At 41.0% G+C, this 24845-nt stretch overlaps 2 protein-coding genes across 3 annotated transcripts in view; both read right to left on the bottom strand.

Annotated features, from left to right (window-relative positions):
* Positions 1-1170: 1170 nt before the first annotated feature.
* Positions 1171-12952, bottom strand: borcs6 (BLOC-1 related complex subunit 6). 2 transcript variants are annotated; one of them, XM_069141016.1, is made up of 7 exons: positions 12886-12952; positions 10533-11113; positions 9930-10113; positions 9523-9705; positions 7193-7356; positions 6923-7006; positions 1171-6478 (listed from the first exon to the last, which is right to left on the bottom strand). In XM_069141016.1, the coding sequence occupies exons 2-7, from the start codon at positions 11100-11102 to the stop codon at positions 6353-6355; spliced, it is 1311 nt and encodes a 436-aa protein (XP_068997117.1). In that variant the 5' UTR covers positions 11103-11113; positions 12886-12952; the 3' UTR covers positions 1171-6352. The 2 variants fall into 2 exon arrangements, with proteins under 2 accessions (XP_068997117.1, XP_068997118.1); XM_069141017.1 differs by having other exon boundaries at positions 10533-11110; positions 12886-12919.
* Positions 12953-19126: 6174 nt separating this feature from the next.
* sema3h (sema domain, immunoglobulin domain (Ig), short basic domain, secreted, (semaphorin) 3H) overlaps positions 19127-24845 on the bottom strand; it is a 70860-nt gene continuing 65141 nt past the window's right edge. Inside the window, exons 16-18 of the mRNA XM_069140194.1 lie at positions 24478-24539; positions 23916-24058; positions 19127-23706 (exon numbers count right to left, since the gene is read on the bottom strand). Of these exons, the coding sequence (XP_068996295.1) occupies positions 23233-23706; positions 23916-24058; positions 24478-24539 (679 nt within the window). The 3' untranslated portion in view covers positions 19127-23232. The remainder of the gene's footprint in view (positions 23707-23915; positions 24059-24477; positions 24540-24845) is intronic.

Below are 24845 nucleotides of genomic sequence, written 5' to 3'. Positions count from 1 at the left end.
TCAAACGGCGAGTACGAGCTCTTTTGAAGTGCCCTTGAGCAAGACACTGAATCCCTGCTGGTTGCAGGTGTGCTGCTTTGCATCTGAACACAATCTGAGTCGAGTAAAAACAAAAGAGGAGGACAAACTATGTCCAGAGCTGGAAGTCAAACCGTATCACTGGATGTGCCACGAGAACACTCGTCACTTTTTTCTGAATGTTTTGAAACATTTTAAGAGAAAGGAGAAATAACAAACTACATATAAACGGACTTCTCAGCGTGCTGATGTGAGATTATCGTCATATCACACAAATCAGACAGTCAGACATCCAGACTCACAGATGTGATAAAGTTTGCAAAACTGCACTGAGGTATGTCTTTGCACATTCAGGTTTAATATTTACATGTCAGTAAAGTTAAATCTGTCATGGAAATCTGCATGTTAAGGCCTAACATACTCAGATTTCTCTTTTTGTTAAATACTGTAGATTTGTCAGGTTAAAAGACCAGTTCACCTTAAAAAATTTAAAAAAAAAATAAAAAAAATCACAAGTACCATCTCAATGAAAGTGAAAATAGTGAATAGATAATTCAAACCTAAGTAAGACACTCACCTTTACTGGACTGTAGTGGCAGCAGGAAACTCTGTGTTCCTAGATATCACTAGAGGTCAGTGAAACTGTTGTTGTTTTGTGATTTGGGTAAACTGAACTTTTAATCTGCCTTAAGGAACTGTTGATCGTAAGTAATTGAATTTGTGCACTGAGGGTCAGTTAAACGTTTGAACGTAGGGAATTCAAATGCATATGTCAAACAAAATGAACATCTGTCATCTTTAGTCTACAGATTTGGCAAATGTTCACGTTGTCTTCGAAAGGCCTATCTGCTCTCTGAGCTCTCTGGCCTCCTCTGCCTGACCTCTGGTGAAACTACACCACTTTAACGTAGGCCTCTGAAATGTCACTGTAGAAGCTCACTTGTAAATAATAAAAAAATTAATGATGGCTGAATTCCATGCATGTGCTTAATTTTTAGGGTCCTGGTATACTGCTGACTCACTTACAGGAACACTTGATGTAACAGGCCACAACAGTCAACATGCAGTTTACTGCATATACAGTATATTTTTATAGGTTAGTGTGTTCTGCTTCTTTCCCACCCTCACCCATCAGTGCTCCTTGACACGCTACACTGCTGAAAAAAACACATTGCTTTATTTTGCAGCTATTGTACATTTATTTATAAATTTTCAATAAAATATACACTCACAACGAAAGGTATCCAAATCCTTTCAGAAAGAGATCATATTTACACAGGTGCATCTGATTGTAAAGCAGAAAATGAATGAATCATACATTTATATATACAACGAACAAGAAAATTACATTTAGCCTCGAAGGGTCTCATTTCAGGAATCCTTTCTCACCTTAAACGTCAACCAAGACTTCCAAACGTCCAGTTTCTGGACATTTTAATGTTCACCTAGAGAGGATTTACAACCCGTTTCCAAAAAAGTTGGGACACTGTGGAAAATGTAAAAAAAAAACAGAATGTGATCATTTGCAAATGTAAACCCATATGTAATTGAAAATGGACCAAAGTCAAAGAAATCATCAGCGGCACTTGGATAAATTCAAATTTTAGAATGAGGTTTTATATTTTTATGATGCTGTCCTTGCCGTTTGAAGTTTTTGCCCAAACGTTGTTCAGTCTTTTCCTGACAAGGTTGAGGGAAAGTGAAAAGAGGACAGAGAGCAGATTTTACATAAAGAACCAAAATAAGCGATTTTTTTTTTTTTGTGAAGCCAATGGCATGATGTTTGCCCATCGTGGTGAAGACATTAACATGCAGTGACAGTTTAGGCAAGGCAGAGTGACACTGCTGCTCCTAGTTCCACTTCCAAAGCTGACACTTTGAAACACATGCAATTTATTGCAGGTTTTAGCGTCCATGTTATATCCAAGATTCTCATGTGTACTTACCTTGCTTGCTTTATTGCTGCTATAAAATTTTGCTTCTTTTTGTGGATTCATTATCTCAAAAACTAGTTGTTTTGGAGAAATCTGAAAATACAAGTGATAAGAAGGTCTGAGATGTCCAATTTAAGAAAGCCAACACTACTCCATACTGCCATAAATAATACGTAAATGTACAAGTAATCAGTGTCATGGCAAAGCTTGTAATACATCTGCCAGTCCACTAGAGGGCAGCTTGTCATTGTAACGCCAGGCATCGCCTTGACATGAGAAAGAGCACAAGTCAACTGAGACCGGTCACGTGACAGAGCTCACGAGACAGTATAAAGGCTGTGAAGTCCTTATAAAGACGGTGCAAGTCTCCAACCGCCACGCAGGAAGTCAGGAGTCAAGTCAAAAGACAACATGAATGTATTTTATTACCGAACCTGTGATTTTTGTTGTTGTCCTTGTGAAGAAAACCTGTGGACTGAAGGCTGTATTACATTCTCTGCCTTGATAACTAATGGGAGTATTAGTGAAATTGTTGTACACCTAACTAGAAGAATCCAACCAGTGTAATGAAAGAAATACCACAATACATGTTTCATGACAGCATGCAGCTTCACGTTGGCGACGGTGGGTGCAGTCAACAATCGTCTTTTATCGTTAAGTAAATTCATAAATACTCACATCGTAATCAGTTAAATGTGATACGAGTCCACATTAGTTCCCATCCAAAGGCTGTGACTCCATCCAGTGACGTTTTCCAGATTTAACTCTTCTTTATGAAAAAAAAGTGTCCAATTTCCCATGTTGAAGCAAAAAAGCTTGGAGGTGCTGCGCAACAATTCACCTGTTGTTTAATTTCTGTGACTCTCTGGTACAATCAGAAGAAAAAAAAGAAGTAATCTAAATGTAGTTTTTAGTTTTTTCTTTTTCCAAACTTCAAATGCAAATGTAGTCAATTCAGGGTGTTTAAGGTATCGTCCATCTCACAAGAGTAGACGCTATATCTGCAGCCAAAAGCTTTCACCACGTTCAGCAGCTAATTTAGCTCCGAAGCTGCCAACGTTACCGACAAACATTCTTCAAGTGTAGTTTCATGGATTCAAAGTGTGTTATTAAACTGAGCTCTTCTAATGCATAAATCGTTTCTTTTAACTTGGTTGAATCGAAACTGAAGCACCACAATTTAATTAATGACCGCTCACATGCCAGAAAATGAAAGAGACTTTTAATGGCTTTGGGAGTTAATGAAAAATGTACCTATCTATCTCATTTTGAATGGTTTAATCAATTTTTCAATTAACTGCAATCTTTATTTGAATGAGCCGAGATCGATTCTTAAAATTCCAAAATCAGTCTTTGCATTCTCGTCTTTCCTCAGTTTAGGTGCATGCAGTCAATACTTGTGGTAAGTAGTTCACGTCGGGCTACAGATCGTGTAAAGCAGCTACACATTGGAAATGGAATTATCAACACATATTGTTTTCTTTTTCTTACATTTTTATTATTTTAAAGCTACCGATGTTAAAGCAACATGGCCACTGACTGAAAAAAAGACTCTGCACACACCAGTATCATCATCATAATTTGTAATCTGAAAAAGAAAATTCATCTTGTGTTAATGGAAATGCTGTGACTTTTAGACGTGCTGATGTCCTCCTGATATGCAGCGTAACGCTGACGTACGTTACGTGCATAACTTACACCCAGCAACAACGAGCATGTCTGAAAGTTCCTCTGCGGTGGAGGAGTTAGTTCCACAAAGTAAGAGACTTCAGATGTGTTGAAGGTGTTTGATTACAAAAGATCAGATGTTCAACAAAAGACAGCAAAATGTTAGTTTTTAGTAAATATATAAAGGCAAACTGTTACGTTCACGCTGACATATAAAACTTATGATGTTACAGTCGTATGTTCTTAAAATCAATGTTCGAAAATGTTTCAGCATTTTGTGATATCTGTCAAGAATTATGGCAGAAACACTCTGAAATATCATGATATTATTTGAGGGCTGCTTTGGGGGTCTCAGGTTTTGCTTCTCTACTATTTGCAGAAGATGTGGTTGTGTTGGCTTCATTAGACCTTCAGCGTGTGCTGGGTTGCTTAGCAACCGAGCGTTCTGGGATCAGAGTCAGCAACTTCAAGTCTGAGGCCACGATCCCTGCCGGAAAACGGTGGATTGCTGTGAAGAAGTTTAATCTGATCTAATCTAATCTCGGCGTCTTGTTCACGAGTGAGGGTTGAATGGAGCTGGAGATTGACAGGCAGATTGGTGTCGCATCATCAGAGAAGGAGGCACTGTACCGGGCCGTTTTGATGAAGAGGGAGCTGAGGCAGAAGGCAAAGCTTTCAATTTACCATTCGATCTATGTTCTGACCCCGATCTATCGCCGTGAGCTTTAGATAATCACCAAAGGAATGAGATTGTGGCTACAAGCAGCTGAAATGAGTTTCATCCACTGGGATCCTTAAAGTTACGGTGAGGAACTACTTCACCTCCAGGAAACTCGGGAGTAGGGCCGCTTCTCCTTCACGTCAGAAGGAGCCACTTGAGGTGGTTCAGGCATCTTATTTCGATACTTCCTGGACCACTTCTGCAGCAGGTTTTGTGGAAAGGTCCGACTGGTAGGAGACTCCGGGGTGGACCCACTCGAAACATTATACATCTCTTCTGCTTTGGGAACGCCACAGGAGGAGCTGGAAAACGTTGCTGGGATGTCTCGGGTAACTTGCACAATGTGCTGCCGCCATGACCTGACGCCGGATATACGGCAGAAAATGGGTGAATATTTTAGGGCCGTATCGCCAACCGCTACGACACATTAATCTGAGCCTCCGGTCTGTGTTTGTTTGTTCATGAGAGGTTATCTGTGCAAGATACAGAGGCATCAAAGTTACATTTTATTCGGTCCGTTCCTGCCGAGTAGCCGACACTATCTATCCCCGCTGCCTCCGGATATCAGGCTGACGCCTTGTCAACACAAACAGTGCAGATGAAATAGTGAGCAGGCTTCTCATTTTATGTGCTCAAAGCGGTAATTAATTTATTTTTTTAAATATGCATGATGATCATGATCATGATGATGATGATGATGATGATGATGATGATGCCCTGGCGAGATCACAGTTTGATTACCAGAAAATGTGTTAACAAGTTAACCTCTAACGTGTGCTTCACACAGTCTTATGGAAACAAAAGCGTTGCTCACTTATTTGACGTAAAGACATTTTCCGGAAAAATCAGGAAACAAATCAATTCTGAACTTTGAATTTGAAAGTGATTGGAATCAATACCCCTTCCTAATGATGGCACCTTTAAGTCAAATCAATTCAAGCACCTGAAGCTTTTAAATATCATTCCATTAAAATAATAATAATATCAAAAGCCATGGTGAAGGCTACATAATATATTATTCCATCATCTTAGATTGCACTGACATCGAGGAGAAAAGTGAGGTTTCAGCTCCAGTGATACGGTGGTGGCTTTAAATTAGAGAAGCAGACCTGGGATTAAAAAGTTGACACCTTCTAAAACGACAGACAATCTGAGTGGATGAAGTGAAACACTCTCAGTACGAACACAGTACCCAGTACTGACCGCACTGGTTCCCAATGACACAGAGATGCAGTGTTTTTAACAAGCATGCATGCTGAGGGAACCCAATAAATAAACATATAAAAAAGACAGACATGAAGCTCAACTCCTCTAATTTAGCCTGCAGTGAAAGAATCTGATCTTTGTTGCATAAGATTAAAAAATAGACTTTCTCTTCCTGTGCAAAAGTCACTGTCTTCTGAGCAGTTTATTCCTGCCTCTCCAGAGACAGAGAAAGAAACATCGCCTCCAAGTGGAGTGAGGAGGTTAGTGCAATCTGAACCAAGCAGGCTGGACGGATAGGAACACGCTCCTTAGACTGGAAAGTGGAAAAAGAGGACATCTATCCCACTATCTTCAAGGATCTGTTTGTGTGTGTGTGTGTGTGTGTGTGTGTGTGTGTGTGTGTGTGTGTGTGTGTGTGTGTGTGTGTGTCCAGGGCACAAGTGTCTCCAAAGGGGGTTACATTTCTCAGATTTGGTTTCTTGACAACTTGATTTGAGGAAATGGTTTAAAAAAAAAAAAAAAAAAATTAAAAAAAAAGAAGGAGGAAAATCTCAGCCCCGAGAGCGAATCAAGCACAATTCATTTGAGATCTCACGACACAAACATGGTCATCTTCAGACGATGAACAGAGGAACTATGAGTGCCAATCATCCAGCATGCCTAGTAGCAATGGTTCCAGGACTCCAGGGGTGCGCTTAATCTTCGCTGCAGTGTGTGTGTGCTACCTGCAGAGGGGTGGAGTTTCTTGCAGACATCCTTGTTCAGGATGCGCTTGAAGTTGGATCTTTGCAACTGGCAGGTGGTGTTACTTGCAGATCGCCTCCAGAGCGTCCAGGGTGCGTTTGATGTCGCGGATCTGTGCAGCCAGGGTGTGTATGGGCTGCATGGAACGATCCAACTCCTCGCAGCGAGCCATCAGCGTGTACATGCCCTGTGGAAGCAAAAAATACAAGGCAATGACCCGCTGTAAGACTTTGGGACTTTTTTTTTTTAAACAGAAATACAGATTTGCTTTGGTGAGATGACGCTAAAGTGCTCATTTGCTTATCTGCTGATGCTTTTCTACAAACAAGAGACAGCTATGTTTCAAATTATACATTATAAACACATTCTGCGAGACTGTATGACAGTAAAATAATCCACATTGATCATAAAACAATATCCAACAAATAAAAGCAACATATGGGTCCAAGAGATGTAGAAAAGATGCGATATATGTGGACGATATGAAAGTTCAGCCGTCATCAATCTGTAACCATAAATAAAATTACCATTTTGTAGTGAAACAAATGATGATTTCCCAGAATCCACAACCCCAGAGAACAATCATGCACTTGTTGCTCCCTGTGAAAGGAACAAACCCACTATACGTCACCTTTATACTCATGTCTACAGACTCTCCCAGGCTGTCGACCGAGTCCCTGTAGGTCTGGATGTAGCCCACACTCAGAGCCGTCATCTGGATGGATGGACGGACAGAAGGACAGGAAGATCAATCAGTTACACAGACACCAACAAAAGACAACAAGAGGGCAGAAACAAGAGACAAGAGCGCTCTGTGTGCACATGCGATGTATCGACATACAATAAAATTATTATACACAAATGATGAATGTAAATAGACACACAGGAGCGCAAGACTCACATTCTGGATGGTTCCATTGAGGCTCCGCATCATCATCTCCACACTGTGCGCCACTTCCTGGGTGTGTTTCTGAAGGTCCAATAGGACAGTGGGATCAATCGGTGGGATATCCGCTGGTCTCCGTGACAACCCTCGGCTTCGGTAGATGGGACCTGAACAGTCCGCTAGTGAGAAACGATTATTAAATTAGATGGAGAATCTCCAAAGTGAGTTTCAGCACAACATAGATGTGCATGTTGATCACACAAACAGATAGAGAAAGGCAGAGAGTCACGCAAACCTTCTTGTATACATATACAAGCTAAAAGTGACTACCTCAAAGACATTATGTTAAAAGAGAAAAACACACCGTACACGAGAGCAACTAAAAAATGACTTTCATTTGAAGAAAGACCTGCTCTTGTAAAAAGACAGTCTTCAGAAAGTTAAACAAATTACGCCCTTAACCAAAAGAACACTTGTGTCTTGAGTCTGTAAATCTTGGACAGCACATAACACAGGTGGTCAGTGGATTAAAAAAAAAAAAAAAAAAAACACCACGTTTCTGTCTCTGAAAGAGTTTCCATGTGCGGCAGGGCCTCAGTAATAAACCCCTGCAGTCTAAACAAAGTCTGTGAGTCATCCATCTTAATTGAATCAGCAGGTAGAGGGAATGAGCTGCCACAGAGGGCATATTGACTGTGTTCCTGTGCTTAAATTGAGTGGCCAGTTTCGCCGACACCCTCATCCAGAGGGGTTACTGAGTGAAGGGCAGCGGTTCAATGTCTTCCTCAGGTGAACTGCGAAATGACAGCCTCCACTACATCAACCCACTGAACTCATCGAGATGATTTTATTTCTGAAATAGCTGTATACGTGTGACCTTTCAAGAAAAAGTATGCGTCTTAGTTTCTGGGGTCGGCTGTCTGATGCCTCCTTACAACACAGCTGGAGGCTAATTTAATGAGCCAGGAACAAGAAAGGGCCGGGGCAAAGTGTGAGTCTTCAACACCATTTAATTATTCAGCTAATATTCTCACCCAGAGAGGACTCTGGGAAAATGAGAAAGCCAGTAAGTATTCTGTACGTTTGAAGGAAGGTTTTTCTCACCACTAACTGTACTTCATTATATAAAACAACCAGGTCATTCAATGTAGGAAAATATAACAAAAGTTATGCCCTACTCTTTGAAAAATGTCTAGAAACTAGAACAGGATGGGCCGGATGAAGACCAGGTGGATACAAACATGACACCAGACAAGCTGCGAGAAAGCTGTTGAACAAGGTCTGATAGCCATCAGAAAGGCTGCTGATGCACATTTCAGTGCACATTTTCCGGTGTCACTGCTCGTCTGAGTAAATGTTTATTCCCCTGTGTGGAACAGATTATTGAGCGGATAGGAAAAAGGCCATGTTTAACAGGTTAGAGCAGCCACACGGCCGACGTGCTGCGTGGCTCCCAGCCAAAATAGACAGAATATGATCACGTGTACAATAGAATCACAGCAGAAACCCAGTGTGGGCTCCATTAGTATCAGAATTTAGCAGGTGATGGGTGGCGTTTTCTCGGGCCGCACTCGCTCTCTCCGCCTCTGCACTGTGTCGGTGTCTTCGTATCTGAATTTTGTTATTTCCACACTTGTCTTCACTATTCTTCAACGATAGCCGTCATGGGGATGTAGTGTGCGTCACACCACAAAATATCAGCTTTTCCGATATCAGTTTCACATTTGTGGCTCTTAATAGTCATCTTTAGTGTATATATATATATATTGAGCCAGGGCTCCAAATAATAACAATAAACTGATGACTTAGTAAAAAACTTTGCATGTACCAGACTTATACTGTACGTTAACTGTTGTTACTGCATGTTCCCAAGTACACAAAAGAATTAAAAAAAAATGATAAGGCATTTATGAAACAGCAGTAGAAATGGATGAATAAAAGATGACAGCGATCATAATGCTGCTGCATTGTATGACCACTGGAGTTGATTAATGTAAGCAAGTCTATAAAATAGTAAGACAACAGACACAGCAATTAATCTGCTCAAGTTAGTGCATCAGTTCCCCCATTAGGTATTATGGTCTGTATGAGCAAGAGCTGTGCATAAATGATGAATAACAGCTGACTGGGTCTGTTTGCCGCTGCAGGGAAAACTGGCCGCGAGTCTGTCTTTGCAGTTTCAGCATCAATGCCTATAAAAACACTATAAACCTGCACAGAGGCCATATTTAACACCTCCTTCTGCAGAGGGAAAATACAAAATATATATATATATAAAATACTTATTGGCTCATGACTTCCATCGGTAAAAGAATAAATACATTTTGCTTCAACCCTGTACTCACAGTCACTGCAGTCCAGACTGGGCTTGGAGCTCATCTTGATCTTCTGCTCCAGGTTCTTGGTGATGAAGTGAGTTAGATCTCCCTCATGGCTGACGGTCCCCTCTAGTTCCAGAGCCGAGGAGATCGTGGCCCGTCGGCCCTCTGACTGGCCGCCTCTGCCTCCTCCGCGGGCCCCTGAGCCACCTGTGAGCCACATGTCAATATTAGCAGCTTATAGTATAACTGCAGACAGATTTACATATGGAAGCCCGGCTTGATACGGTTACCGATTCCACAACATTTCATTAATTTTGTTGCTTTACTGAAAGAGGTTTTGCATGTATTTGTCTTTTGAGACAAGTAAGTAGAAGAGGAAAAACCCAAACTCCAGGAAACACATGATGAAACCTGTTTTGACAGATATCTACCTCCACACGCTTGGCTGATCTCGTCCAGGCTCTTGCTGTCCTGCATGCCCCGTACGTTGCGAACCCAGACCTGGGCCATGATGTGAGGAGGGCAGGGGGCGTCCTCTGAGGGAAGAAGAGGTGGAGTAGAGGAAGAGGAGGAGGTGCTCGGACCAGGGGCTGAGGAGGAGTAGTGTCGTGAAGGCTTCAAATGTGGGTGAGGACGTGAAGAAGAGGAAGTGAAAAAGACAAGTCACATTGCTGCAGAAATCATCATCATCATCTCTGAAACCAACACAAGAACCGCACGTCTCCTTATAATAGAAACTCTCCTCTTTGATTGACAGCGTCAGTCTCACTTTCCACCAGGAAAGCTGCGGTCATCTTGACTGTCAGCGTGTTGCACTTCATTTCAAGCACAACGAAGTCTCAGCAGAGATTCTGTTTAAAGTTCACGTTCCGATGGCTCAGGAACATTTATTTGCTCTGGCTTTAGCTGCCATCGTGCTCATTACATCTGTTGACTGTTATTCTCTCTAACTCCCATGATGTCCGCTGCACAGTCTGGTACACAGAATCTAATAAAGCTGAAATGTCAGAAAAATAATCCCACAGTCCACTCACCTCCGCGTCTGCTCTCCTTCCTGAATGCTGATTCCTCCACTTGCTTTCGTTCTTCTCGTCTTCCTCCTCATCCTGTTTCTCTTTCTCTCCGTCTTCGTCCTCCTCTCGGCTGTCGGCGCCTCCGTCTTCTGTCTGCCGTCTGTCTGTGGGGACAGGTCTTCCTCGCTGAGACGAGACTTTGGACTGTCCGTCCCACAGAAGAACTGTGTCGGGGGGATCCACAGTCTTAGAGGCCTCAGGAGTGTCTGTGTCTTTGAACCCTGATTCTGAGTTGGCGAGGGGGGGGTCCGCCATTTGGGGGCTGTGTAACGACAAACTAGATGTTCTCTCATTAATGTCCGTCTCCGTGTCCAGGTGGCCTTTGCCACCGTAAACTCTGTTTTCCACATAGACGTGGTTCTCCGCGTGTCCGACGGACCCGTCCACCGAGGCCTCCGCTGGACCAGGAAACCTGCTCCCCCCACATTTCATCGAGGCTGGAACATGCGGGCCGTTCTCCGAAGCAACAGGTGTCGCGACCCCGTTAGCTGTTTCTGGCACCTCCGTGCCGATCACAGGGGAGAGACTCATCCCTCCACCTGCTGGTGAAAAGAGAAACAAAGTAACTCGACACAAACTCCAGCAAGCGACTCTGATTTTAAAATCCACAATTCAATTCGTGGATTCGACCATGTGCCAAAATGGTTTTATCACACACAGATTTGGAGGAACAGTTTGTAACGTCGAGTCTCTCGATCAAAACAATTTAACCACAATTTCTAAGTAATATCAACCTTTGGCTTCGCTTTACGTTGTAGCGAGGCCACAATCCTAAAATTACAACTTTGTTTGGGTTTAAACACTGTTGGAAATATTTGGGATAATCCAAGTACATAACACAATAAAATATGTCAGGTTTAGTCGTTTTTAGAAATTTTACGATGTAAAAGTTAAATATTATACCTCTGAAAGGGGAAAGATCAGTACAGTAAATACAGTTGTCATTATTCAGTGCTGTGACTTTGCTTGAAAGGTTTTGAGGTGAAGTTTTTAGTGACCGGAGTGGATGATGTGAGTAAAATCATCTCATCTTCTAAAAGGCACATATGACTTCATCTGTGCACATTGCAGATTTTCTGGAATTTCAATTAAGAAAGTTTACGGGATACAATTACAAGGCAAGTATGCAGTGAAGTACATATTTGCAAAATGAAGGTACATTTTTAAATTTAAGCAAATATTCTGTAAACTACATTTTGCCAGAAAGCATCCTTGTAACATCCCAACAACAGTTTAATCGCACAACCGGAGATAATAAAGCGGGAGCTGTAATGGTATAAACCACATGGCAAAACTTTTGGCTTCTCTTTAAAGCGACGATACAACAATGTGGTTTGTCTCTTGGTTTCTTGAATAAAGTTGAGGACGTGCAGATGAAAGCTGGAGCGACGGTCATCGTAGGTACGGTGTGAAGAGGTCCGAGGACACCAACAGCGATGGTTATTGACAGAACTCGATTGAGGAGACAGCGACCGGCGGAAAGGCGTCCGAGCCAGTCGATCTCCGAGTTCCTCTCCTCCCGGGTCCACTTCGCGTTGAAGAGTCCACATTTCCAGCTTCATCCGTGGAGGCCCGGACTTTCTCGTCCGAAGCCGTAACAGACTTGAAGCCAACACGGAGTTCAGAGGGACTTCGTGGCCCTCAAGACAAGGAGACCTACAAGTTCATTCACAGCTGGGAGCGGAGACTCTGAGAAGGGGAACAACACGTCACCCACACACTTCAAGATGTGGTGTGACACCGGTTTAAACCTCAACCCCGACATCTGAACGTGATATCAGAGGGTTGAGTGAGGACCGAAACGCATCGAGTTATTTCACCCTTCTGCGCCTTGTATCTCCATCTTAAAGATATGATGACGTCATTATCAGGTTTAACACCAGTAACACGCGTCGGCTGAACTAACTTTGTGTTAACTTACATTTTCAAGAGTTTTGGGAGAGAGAGAGAGAGAGAGAGAGAGAAAAAAACAACCACGCCCGTGACGACTGCGTTTTATAACAACAAAAACGGGAACAAAGAAATGAAGAAGACACAAAGAAGCGCCCGTCAGCGTTGAGGAAGTTGCTGCTTTGCTCTGATGAGCCCGTCCTGCTCGCTCGCTCGTCAGCGGCGATTGTTGTTGGATGATGTTAGCGCAGCGCGGCTAACGTTAGCCGGCCGGGCCTCTAAAGCGCCACGTTTTCACAGCTCACCTTTTATCGCGTGAAACTGTGACGCGACGGAGGGTATTTAACGGTGTTATTTGTAGTTATCTGCTGACAGGCTCATACAGTGATGCTGCAGAGCTCAGTGAAGCGAAGAAAATACTCACCAGTGCAGCTTCAACCCTGTAAGATGTAGGCGACAACCCGAGTCCGATCAAAATATCCTTCCCCCGCATGTTCCGAAAGAGTAGTTCCGCTTACAAAAGTAGAGGCGTCTGGTTTTATAGCATAAAGATTTGTGAACAATGGCAACTTTTTTCCAACAACGCAACAATATGTAATGCAGTGTCATATTTATGTATTCATTTGTATTTTTTACCCAGACCAACAAGTTATTGTTGTTCATCTGTATTTAAAATAGACCCACATTATGTTAGTGGCTACATGCCATGGCATTATAATTATGGGCATCATTTAACTCGTACGTTAAAACGATGTGAGTTGATTTGTCTCTGTCCACATCACAGTTCATCCTGTGTTTGCCTCTGTTCTCCCAATAGATGGAGACAAACACCAACCGCAGGCTCCAACGTCCTGAAAACTACAAGTTGTATATTAGTGATTTCTTCATGCCAAATGTATAAAAACAGAGCAGAGGCACAAAGGTACAAAAGAGGCCTGAAGGGTCTTTGAGCTGGACCCTGGACCTCTTCCACCTGCTGAGTCTCTGACCATTGACCCATAATGAGGGGGGTAAACAAACAACAATTCTTTCTAAATATTTATGAAATTCTAAATTATCTGTTTACTAGTTGATTAGTGTTTCTGATGTTACACAAGGACATTTTTTTTTTTACTCAAAGCCGCTTTTGCACAACTTCTAATATCACATGACACAAGAGTCAGTGTGTCCTGGTTTGGCTTTGTACTGTACTTACAGTATCTTCAGTTGAATGTCTCCACTTTGCAATTTGAAGTAAAACAAAAGTATTTTATCTTCTCATATGAACACCACAAATCCAGACTGGCAGTGTGTTGGTTGTACACTATTTGGAGACTGATACATCTGTGTTTTAGTCATCAGAAACTGAACTTGATTTTAAATAAGGGATTTAAGCACTAAAATGCGAAAACCTTTCTGATAGCAAGATGATATTAATTAATTTCCCACATTTGTCAATGCTATAAATCACAGTTATATAACTGTTAGTGATATAAAGATTCTTTCTGTGACCACATACTTAGAATCTTCCCATTTCCAGTCCTCATTAAAATAGTCATCATGTGTGCGAAAGGCAACGAGGGTAAAATCTGCACCGCTGCATCTGCTTTAATTAGATGCAAAACTGCTGTTTGTCTTTCGCTTCATAAACCATTGATTCATGAGAAATGTGTTTGAAATTCTTTTAGCTGAGGGTGAAACAACTTGACAGGAAGCTTAAATAATGAGCAGACCTCGGTTTGGCTTCCACGGCGGAAGTCAAGCCAGTGTCTGTGGCTTTTTACACCCTTGAATGTGGTCACAAATGACAAACACTGCTGCATAGGAGGAGCGAGGACCCAAAAACACACCGCCACCACATCTAAAGGTCTTTTAAAATTTCGAATCCACCTCATCCATCCAGGCCAGCTGCGCCATCTCTCCTGGTGGGGATTCGTCTGTTTTATCCCATTTGTTTCCTCTGCATGTGAGACAAACATCAAAGCCGGAGAAATTTACCTAGAGACAATTAGACTTCACAAATGATCCAATATTCCCAATAGAATGCTCAGTAACCACGATGACCGAAAGCAGATTTCATTTTTCTTTTTGTAGCTATTACAGTCAGAGAGGAGCGATTTTAACAGGCACTGCCACAAGAAAGGCAACAATTAGGAAAATGGGGGACCCAAACCAAATTGAAAGCACGTGGCTTCATAAAGATGTGGCTCTTGCATAATAAAAGCAGGACACTAAACGTTGCACCAGAATGACAGTAAGAGTCCCTAAATCATAAATCCACAAATAAATCACAGATATTAAATGCATCCAAGCTTGGAGGCAATTCAGCCTTAGAGGATGTTAATTGAACCCGCTCCTCCTGCAATGAAACAGTTTGTCTTCACAGAAACCAAAACTAATGTTGTAACAGGGTGCTCTTTATCAGCTCACAGCATGTCTGAAAAGTAGACAAATGGGTACGTAATGTAGTTCTGATATGCTAAATTTCACATTCAGTGATGCACTAATGTGACATTATGACTTATGATGTTTTATTTCAACAAATGGCAAATAGTAGTAAAGTAGGAGTCGATTAAAAGACACCTGACTTTTTTAATTCTACAAATTTCTTACCAAACTAGAAAAGAACAGACTAAACATGCTGCGTCGTTTCATTCTGGCCCTCAGCAGGAATGCTACATGTTTCACTTTGAATGGAAGTAATTTTATAGTATTAGGAGGGCTATCAGAGGTGTTTCCAAAACCAAGACAATATTCAGCATCAACATGATTTATTTATGACCTCTTTTGTGTCAGTTCCTTTGAAAGTGAGTTTCAGTGACTTGTTTAAAGTTTTGACATGGCTGGTGTACAAGAACATTTATTAATTAATAATGCTCAACTAGAAGATCTAGTCATAACAAGTCAGTGGAAAGGACAGAGGCGCCTGTTCAAATGGCAACCATGACGTCTTTAAATATCCACTGAAATTAGAGTCAGAAAATCGTCTGAGGCAGTTAGCTGTAAAATCCAATCTTAAGCATGAACAGACAGTTTTATTCAGCATGAGAGCCTCGCTGAAAGGGATACAGCAGTGAAGAGCACAAACCTCCCATTACACCTAAAAGGCACTTTTATGAGCAAAATGGTGAAAAGAGGACTTTCTGGTTGGCTGAGTGGTGGGAAAAAAAGTCTAATGGTTAAATGAGTCATTCTGTGTGGCAAATGCCAAAAGCGTCTCGTCCTGAGTACTTGTTTTAATAAGCTGAAGTGGTCTGCAGCTCGGTGATGGTTTTTGGTCCATTTCCCAGCCATGCTATGGTCTTTATTGAGTCCTGAAGAAACAGAACATTAGAAAAAATATAAAACAGAGTCCCCAGTCCTGTCAAAGCTAGTTGACAGGACAACGCTTGTCATCTTGTTGGTGCTGAAGTTATTTTGTTTTGGTTGTCAGCTGCAGCAGATGATTACATGTGGTTTGGTGAAGTGAATCTGTCACTTTCAGGAATAAATGTCTTCAGACAGCTGCTGTGAAACTGTGGCTGTCGACTGCTGTGAAATTGTCGCTGATATTGCCAGGGCCCTCTGGCTTTACTCCAAATCTGTCTCAATTTGTGGTTTGAATAATTTCCTCACCGTCTTCGAGAGGTGCAAGTTTGGTGTAGAAAGTAAAGATTTGTGTTGTTTTGTTGTTAAAATCAATCAATTTCTGCTGAGTTTGATCCTTTGTTGTAAGAGTTAGTTTTTGTTTCAGTTTTGTGCATGTCTCCTCAGTTGGTTGCCCTCTTTGCATGTATTCGGTACCGGTATTTAACAAGCTACAGTTTGGACATGCAATATCAGCAATGGGAAACTTTGCTTCGACACAGTAGTTCTTTGAGCTAACTTTGCTCACACTGACATGAACATATTAATGTTTAATAAGTCATGTTTACCATATTCACCAACTCACATTTTCTAACCAGCTTTAACAAAAAGTACAGCTTAACGTGTCAGGAGTGTCATTCAATTTCCAGGTGTATCTTGTCTTAAATCAAATTAGACATACAGAACTGAGTCTGACCTGATGGTGATGTTGGGAGAAAGGTCAAAGGTCATTCCCACTCATCGTCTGAGTAATGGGTATGGCTCTACCAAAAATTGTACCTCTTTATATTTCATTAATTTCCTTGGATGAGTTAAAAAAAAAAAAAAAGAAGTGTCAAATTATTAGGATTTGTCCTCTGGGGACCATGAATGTAAGCAGCAGAATTCATTGCAATCCAAGTAGTATTTGTTGACATATTTCAGTCTGAACCAGAGTGGTTGACTGACCTGAAGTCAAGACAACTGATAACATTACTATGTGATCAGGATGGTAAAGAGAATCCAAAATGTCCTTTCTGGCTTTTAGATGTTCTCACTATTTACTTGATACAGATATTTAAAAATCTAAACTTAAAATGAGATAGTTTTCTTCCTCAGCCTACACATTAGAACATCAAACTGTTTCTGTCTTAAATTGTTTGTGATGAGCTTGTGAAAAGGGAAAGATGCTGTCAGCAAATTAGAGCAGGTTTCAGTTGCTAAAACAAAACTTTTGTTTTCTAAATAATTCCCCTTCAGAGAGTATTTAGTATCTTTTTCATGTGCATGAACTGATACCACTTAATCATAAAGACAGTTAAATTTTACCTTTTGGCAATATTACAGTAAAATAAGAAAGCCAATACATTATAATTATAGTGTCAACATTTTTTAAAGGCTTGTAAAGACTCCAGAATGAATGTCTCATTCCTAACAAGACACAGCACAGCAGTATATCTACTTGAAATGCATGGTAGCCTATTTTGCTTTGATATCCTGTTTCTCAGACTGAAACGCTCTCACCTCATTTATTTCCTCGAGGAGATTCATGTCCATGAACATATTTATAAAGTCTCAGTAGCTTATGTTTGACCAGAGGCTGTGAAGTTATAAAAGTAGCCAACACACTGTAATATATTTTAAACAAACAGCTGAGAATAGGGAAGTTTTGCTGACACTTCCTTGTTACCTCGAGGGTTTGCAAACCAAGTGAAGTGAACCACGGTTGGAACGTATCTTTCGGCCAACAGATTGCTCAGCATGCCAGTTGTTTAGCATTTAATGACAAAGTACTGTATGTGGTCACTTTGGCAGAGACAGACGGTGGTTTGGTGTTGAATGGTATGTTACAGTTTTGGATTGATGGACAGTTTACAAGAAGGGTGGCTGGAATGAAATGAATCCCTGTAATATAACTCTGTGCTGTTGAGTGTCCAAACCTGTGTACGTTCAGAATGCTGCCTTTTATAAAGTTAATATAAGCAGCCATGTGGCCTGAACTAGAGCTGGGAATGGATTTAAAGGTCCCGTTTGTAGGATTTTGGAGGATCTGTTGGTAGAAATGGAGAATAACATTTATAGTTATGTTTTCATTAGTGTGTAATCAGCTGAAACTAATAATAATAGTGTTTTTTATTACCTTAGAATGAGCTCTTCATATCATTAGAGGGAGTGGGTCTTCTTCCACCTGCCATGTTGCACTGCCATGTTTCTACAGTAGCCAAGAAGGGACAAACCAAACACGGGCTCTGAAGAGAACTTATTTTAACAAACGGCAACTAACCTTAGCGTCACCCATTGATTTGTGAACTGCTGCTTTGAGGTCTTAAGTTCAGCATATCTGGCTTTGCAATGTTGTTGTTTTTTTATCCGGGAGTGTCCATATTTGGACGAAATGGGGAGGAGCGAGTGGTGAGTATGACTTTATATGACTGTAAACCTGAGGACACTATGTCTACCTACCTGTAGCGGAAGGCTGACTGCACCCCAGGCATGTCAATCAAACCAGACTAGCCCCAAAACACATCACTCTTTGAGGCCAAAGATCTAATAAAATATATAAACATTTTCACAAGGACCACCAGAACGCTGATCAGAAAGAGTGACTTTTTAGACTTTAGAGTGACATAATGACTTGACAAAATTACAGACTTTGTATTTCATGAAAGAAGTTGAATGTGAGCCAGCCCCTAGTGGCACTCAGTGGTATTACACTTCAAGACACTTTCACATTGGCTTCAAGTTACATTTACTTTCATATACATTGTACTTATATATATTGCAGTTAAGCGTCACTGTGGTTGGTATCTGTTTTATTGTTTTTATTGTTACATATTTATACTTTTCTTGTTTCATCTTTTTATTTTGCACACCGTGGGACTGAGAAACAATATTTTGATCACCCTGTATGTCTTGTACATGTGGTGGATTTAGGTTAAAGCTGAATTTTACTAAAAAATAAAAAAATAAAATAATAATAATAATAATAATAATAATATATATATATATATATATATATATATATATATATAGTGTATGCTTTTCACATTCACATTACTTGACAACTCCTTACTCCTTTAAAATATTTGGGACTCTTTCCAGTTGAATCCTTAGCCTTGACAGATCTTAATCTTTTAAAAGCACAAGATTAAAAACTCACTAAAAGAACTTGTCCTATAAAACATTAAGGTTAAAAAAAAAAATCAGTTGAGAAGATGGTGAATGTCTGTTAATTTGGTTTAGTAATAATACACTAATATGGTCAGTTGACAGTGTCACATCTGTCTGCAAGTATGTTTGTGTGTAGTTCAGAATCGGGATATATTTCTTACAGACACATTCAACCACAAAACACAAACATACTCATTTGAAAGCAGACCTTTATACATATTTACAAAAAGAAAAACACGAGAGAACATCATTTGATGACAGTTTCGTCTGCAGAAAGTTGTTCTGGAAAATCACAAGAGACGAATATTGTTTCTGAGATGTAAATACAGCATAACAGAGTGAAACACATGAGGCCATTGTAATGAATGAGGAGCAGCTCTGCACCATGCTAAATGTTTAAAATGGTTTGCCATAAAAATGTCTCGTAGGAGTTCTGCCTCCTACTCGTTAGGATCAGATATAAATATACACACATTACACACTCATATACACACAACACCCAAAAGTCAGGGTCAATACAAGCTTGATTATTGTCATATTTTTAGGTTGATGGATCTGATGCGTACTTTTACGAGTAAACTGGCAGCGCAGTCCGAATGAAACCACAGTTGGTGTTTTATTACAGTCAAAAAGGAGCGTTTGAGACCTATAAGAAGTGTTTTGGCGAGAAGAGCTGTGGCTAACACAACAAGAGAAGTTTGACTGGCTAGCTGCATTGCCCCTTTTTTAAGCTTTGTGCTAAGCCAAGTTAAGCTCATTGGTTAAAGTGATGTGTTGATGTTTTATTAAAGTGATGGGGAGCAAATTACTATTGTAATAACTGTGAATCAAAAACTAACTGGAAGATGACAATACAGCAGTGATTATGGTGTTAGCATCCAACTGCTTCAATGAGATTTTGACAGTATGCCAATGGATACTACATAATATGTTTTATTATAAGAGCACGCCAACTCCTGATTTCAATTGGATTGAACTGCAAACTTCACACTCACCCACACACTTTCATTTTAAGACGTGGCTGTCTGACACAGCTTCAACAAAGTCACACACTCCCTCATAAACCCTCTTTCTTTCCCTTGACTCAAACACGTGTTCAGAAGTAGCTCAGTGCCCGTGGGTTCCTTTAATGTGGTCGGAGCCAAGAAGCCAAGAGGCCAAGAGGCCAGGCCCATATTCATTTTCTCTCTGCTTTGAATCATTCTGGTTTATTTTTCTTACAGCATCAAACGTGTCTCCGATCCACTGCTGAGATCCCCATTTGGCAGATTTACTGGTTTAGCCTCTGAACTTTTGTTTGAGCGACTGTCACTCCGATCCCACTAATGTCAAACACACACCAAGACACCACAGACGCATACTGTACAGGAAAACACACACACACACACACACACACACACACACACACACACACACACACACACACACACACACACACACACACACACACATTTACAGAAATACATACACCCAGAAGAGCTAAGGGATTGAGACCCAAAATGAGATATATTACAGGCGAGACGGGGTGCTCAGAATCATCACTGTGGGATGAAATTAAATATATGAAAATATGAGGCTGTTATTATTGGACTTAACCATGCATATAAATGCATCTTCTTCCAGTAGACCATAGAAATGAAAGTCAAGTTTTTAATTTAGTTTTTTCGGTCTCCCCTACCCACTCTATTCTCTCACATGGATGTAATTAAGTATTTTCATCTGTAATGCAGTGTGATTTGAAAACAATAGCAGGATGGCTGACCTCCATTTTATTGTTGGATCATTTGGTTTGTAACCACTGTTCTGGGAAACAACATCAACTAAAGAGAGACAGAAAAATGATCATACTTTAAATATATTTTTAGTTTCCTGCTGCCTTAAACTGAAGCTGTTTTTACTGTAAAATGCCAATAAGATAGGCAAGATTCTCAAAACCAACAAAGGAATTTCTTGGAAGCAGAAATGTGCAACAAGAGAAGCAAACTGGTTACAACTGGAAATCAGACATGCATCAAACACACTCATATGTCGTAATAAGCGTCCGCTTTGTAACCTGATGAAGAGCTTGAAAAGTTTCCCGGAAGCTCACATCTCACATTTTCTGAAACGAGACGTTTCTTCTCCCGATTAGAATAATAAATACCACTGAGAAGAAAGTTAAATCGAGGTGCAGGAAGCTGAGTTGGTTTAACATTAAGAACAAGTCACAATTTACTGCCTGGCAGAGCTACTGAAGTCACTCTCATCCCACAGACCAGAGTCCACTCAGCGCTAGTCCTGTTATAATAAAGACTTCTTTATGATCCACTGAGCCTGCTTCATCATTTACAGTCAGATGTCATTACCAGCTGGAGCTGCAGAACCAGCAGTATATTACTCCACCTTTTTTTTTTTGCCGGTCGAGAAGCCACTCAAAGTCATCAATACCCACAGTTTGAAAAGCATGCATGTTCTGTACAGAGTCTCTTGCCTGTTCGGTTTATAGTCCGATCCTCTTCGAAACGTGTTTACTTGTCAACGTTGTGTCAAACACAATTAGAAAATCTTTTTTGATGCATCTTGATATTTAACAATGTTCAGTGTCCAATGATCAAAGTCATGTACTTTATCAAATCGATATAGAAGTCGAAAAATTCAGTTTTTACTTGAAGAAGAAATATGATTTGAAAAGCTTCCAATCAAAAAAAAAAAGCCTGAAAGTTGGTGTGCAGACGTCTAACATGTTTCCTAAATTTGTACAATCCACAAATGTGGGACTTCAAACAAACTAGACCAACACTCAAAATAGATCGTAGCATTGTTTGCGACAAAGACATGCCACCTTTTGTTCACTTTGTCCCCACACCTTTACAAAACAGCTCTTTGTGGCGTGCCATCGATGCCCGTCAATCTTACCAGCTAACATTACAGAAGCAGAAACACGTCATGGGAACATCTCCTGCAGCCGTGTGTCTGCACGGCACTAATGTCCTGGGAAAGTTGACGTGTAACCTCATCAAAGCCGACGTTGTGCTTTTTCTCCGCCTTTAATCTTCGTGGTCGCATTCAGTCATCTCGTGGTCAGACCCCACCTATCTGCACAAAACAACGGAGCTCTCACTTGGTGAACTGGTGAAAGGATTGTGTTAAATGTTACATATCCATTAGGGGAAAAAAATTTAACTCATCAGTGCTATTTCCTGCTCCTCATAATCTAAATAATTCCTTTCTCTGCTGCTGAGGTCAACGACAGAGACAAACCTGGTTTTGAGTGTTTTGGCCCTTTAACTATAAATCACTTCTGGTTATTTACCAAAGAAAACCAAAGTCTTCATAAAAAGACACTCTGTCACAGAATATTCAGACATATTTCTTTTTGTTTAGCTGTTGTCATATTAAAAACTCACTCTGATGTGTCAACACTTCTTATTGTTGTGTTCAAAGATGTGTTTGCTTTCCAACATCAAGGCCTATCAATAAAATGCTTTTGAGCAGGCGATGTCTGAGGAAGGACACTTCCTTCAAATTTGACAAACTAAAAGTTTGGTGAAACTCCAATAACATGACTTTGACAAAATAAAAAGTCAACATCTCTCAAGCATTTCTGCATGATGATTTTAAAATTAATGGAAGCCAGTTTTTGCCTGGAAGGTGGGAAATCAATCTAAAAACATCTGTTGTTTTGGAGAATAACTCAGAGTGTTCATGTGATTCGTAATTAATGGGCAAAAAACATGCAAAGCCGGCAGTATGGTCCTGGAAGGCAGCAATCATTTCATAACGGTTGAATGATTTTTTTTTTAAATGCTGAGTTTCGACTTTTGAAACAATTTAGTTTTTGTTCTGGAGCGGCTCCAAATCCAAAACATCCACTTACATGTCCTTGTCACGACACAGACTCAGTCAGACTGAGTGATCCCGGCATGCCGTTCATCCTTCATTCAACATGCAATGCAACCTAATGTGTTCTACTTTAGCTTTGTTATTCACAAAGTCATTTGTCCAGGCGAAACAGTCTTTTCTGTCCACATCCTCCTGAACATACTTCAGTCATTTATGTGTAGCTTAACTTGAATGTTTGTCACTATAATGAGAGGATGCCATTTTTCTTGGTTGATAAGTGCATGCGCATGAAATAGTCTCTGTACATACAGTATGTGTGTGTCTCAGTGTATAAGTTAAGTGTGTGCATGTGTCCATGTGTGTTTGTGCACATGTGTGTATTTGCGTGTGCATTACGCAAAATGTGTGTGTGTGTGTGTGTGTGTGTGTGTGTTTTAAAGTCATTGAAACTCTGCCCCCCCGCTCTGCGACACATTCAGGCGCTCCTCGGCGCCCTCTGCTGCAGCTTGCTCCTGCTCTTCCGCCCTGCTGCTCTTCCTCCATTGCCTTCTCCTCCTCCTCCTCCTCCTCCTCGTCCTCCTCTTCCTCCCCCATGCTTGTGCCTCTCTTTCTCCTTGTTCGGCTCCACCCTGATTTCACTGTGGCGACGGTGGTTGCGCGGTGGGCGGTATCCCAGAGCCTTGCAGTGCTGCCCGAGGTTTCCCGGGTGAATCAGGGCCATGACGTCGTTGTACCAGGGCTGGGTTCCCGTGCTCTGATAGGACGAGCTGGACCAGGAAGCGAGGACGCGATTGGCAGAGGGGCTCCACACGGCGAGGTGGACGGTGACGGCAGTCCAGTGGTAACCGTGCTCCTCCACCTGGCAGTGGTAGACTCCGCCATGAGACAGCTCGGCTCGACGAATCAGAACGCCCCGCTCGATCACGACCAGCTGGTCACCTGTCACCACCTGGAGAGAGAGAGAGATGGGGATCAAATGAATGCTGATAATGTTTATCGTTGACAGTCTGGATAAATTAGTGTTGGATAGTCTTGAAAAGGTTAATTATTAAACATTAATAAACACATGTGTGTGTGTGTGTGTGTGTGTGTGTGTGTGTGTGTGTGTGTGTGTGTGTGTGTGTGTGTGTGTGTGTGTGTGTGTGTGTGTGTGTGTACCTGGTTGAGTTCAGGACTGTTCTCTCCAGCCTGTTTATACCAGGTAACTGCAGCATGTCGAGATCGAGGCAGACACTCCAGGTAGGTGCTGTTACCTTCTGCAACCATCATCACCCTCTGCTCCGCCTCCACCTGCAGCCCGGCTGAATTAAATCCAGGAAAACACGAGACAGCTTAGAGAAGCGGTTGATGTTAAGGGTGAATTTTTTTTTTTGCTTTTTCTACATTCATGTATGCATTATAACTGAATATATTCAGTGAAAAATGGAATATATTTAAGATATCTTACTGATGCATATACATACATGTGAATTAATACACTACATTTACATGTATGTACATATATTGTGCATTAAGATGCTGTGTGTGGAAGGTCTCATGTTTGGCCATATCAATAAAACAGACTTGGATTCTGTAACTCTTCATATCTATCATGCATACAGGTATTCTTTACTGTACCTAAATGTACAACTATAAGGCATCTATGACAAAAATGATGAGTGAATTTACTGGTTTCAACATTGTTAAATTGTTGAGTGGCACCAGTGAATCAGCTTCTCACCTCCCTGCCTGACACACTGAGTTAGTGGATCCTCATCCTCCCCTAAATGACGAGCATTCCTCCTGTAGAAAAACACACATCACAGGAAACAAAGGATTAGAAGTTACTAGTTTCTTGTTTTAGAACAAACTGCAGTGATCATTTTACTTTACAAATGTAAAGATTGTCCTGATGGTATCACTAGAGGAAAGGTCATGGGGTGATCAAAATGAAGTGCTCATGAAACAACTATGGGAGAGATCAGGATGTCATCACAACCATTAACATGTTCATGGAAATTTGGCCGCTTGTGATATTTTGTAACAAACCAAAGTCTCATTGAAGTGGAAAAAATGCTTAAAGTTTAATCAAAAAGTTCTGAGTTCAGA

This window comes from Embiotoca jacksoni, unplaced genomic scaffold, assembly GCF_022577435.1.
Source record: "Embiotoca jacksoni isolate LCO1_2020_lvr unplaced genomic scaffold, fEmbJac1.0.p SCAF_9, whole genome shotgun sequence".
In the NCBI taxonomy this organism is placed as follows: Eukaryota; Metazoa; Chordata; class Actinopteri; family Embiotocidae; genus Embiotoca; species Embiotoca jacksoni.
This window is presented reverse-complemented; position numbering and strand designations above follow the sequence as displayed.

Coding starts and splice junctions, on each gene's coding strand:
- borcs6 (XM_069141016.1), bottom strand. CDS start 11,102: ATGAGTCTCTCCCCTGTGATCGGCACGGAGGTGCCAGAAACAGCTAAC. Junction 7,007..7,192: donor TCAATGGAACCATCCAGAAT/GTGAGTCTTGCG, acceptor CCATCCATCCAG/ATGACGGCTCTGAGTGTGGG. Junction 6,479..6,922: donor CTGTAGACATGAGTATAAAG/GTGACGTATAGT, acceptor TTGCTTCCACAG/GGCATGTACACGCTGATGGC.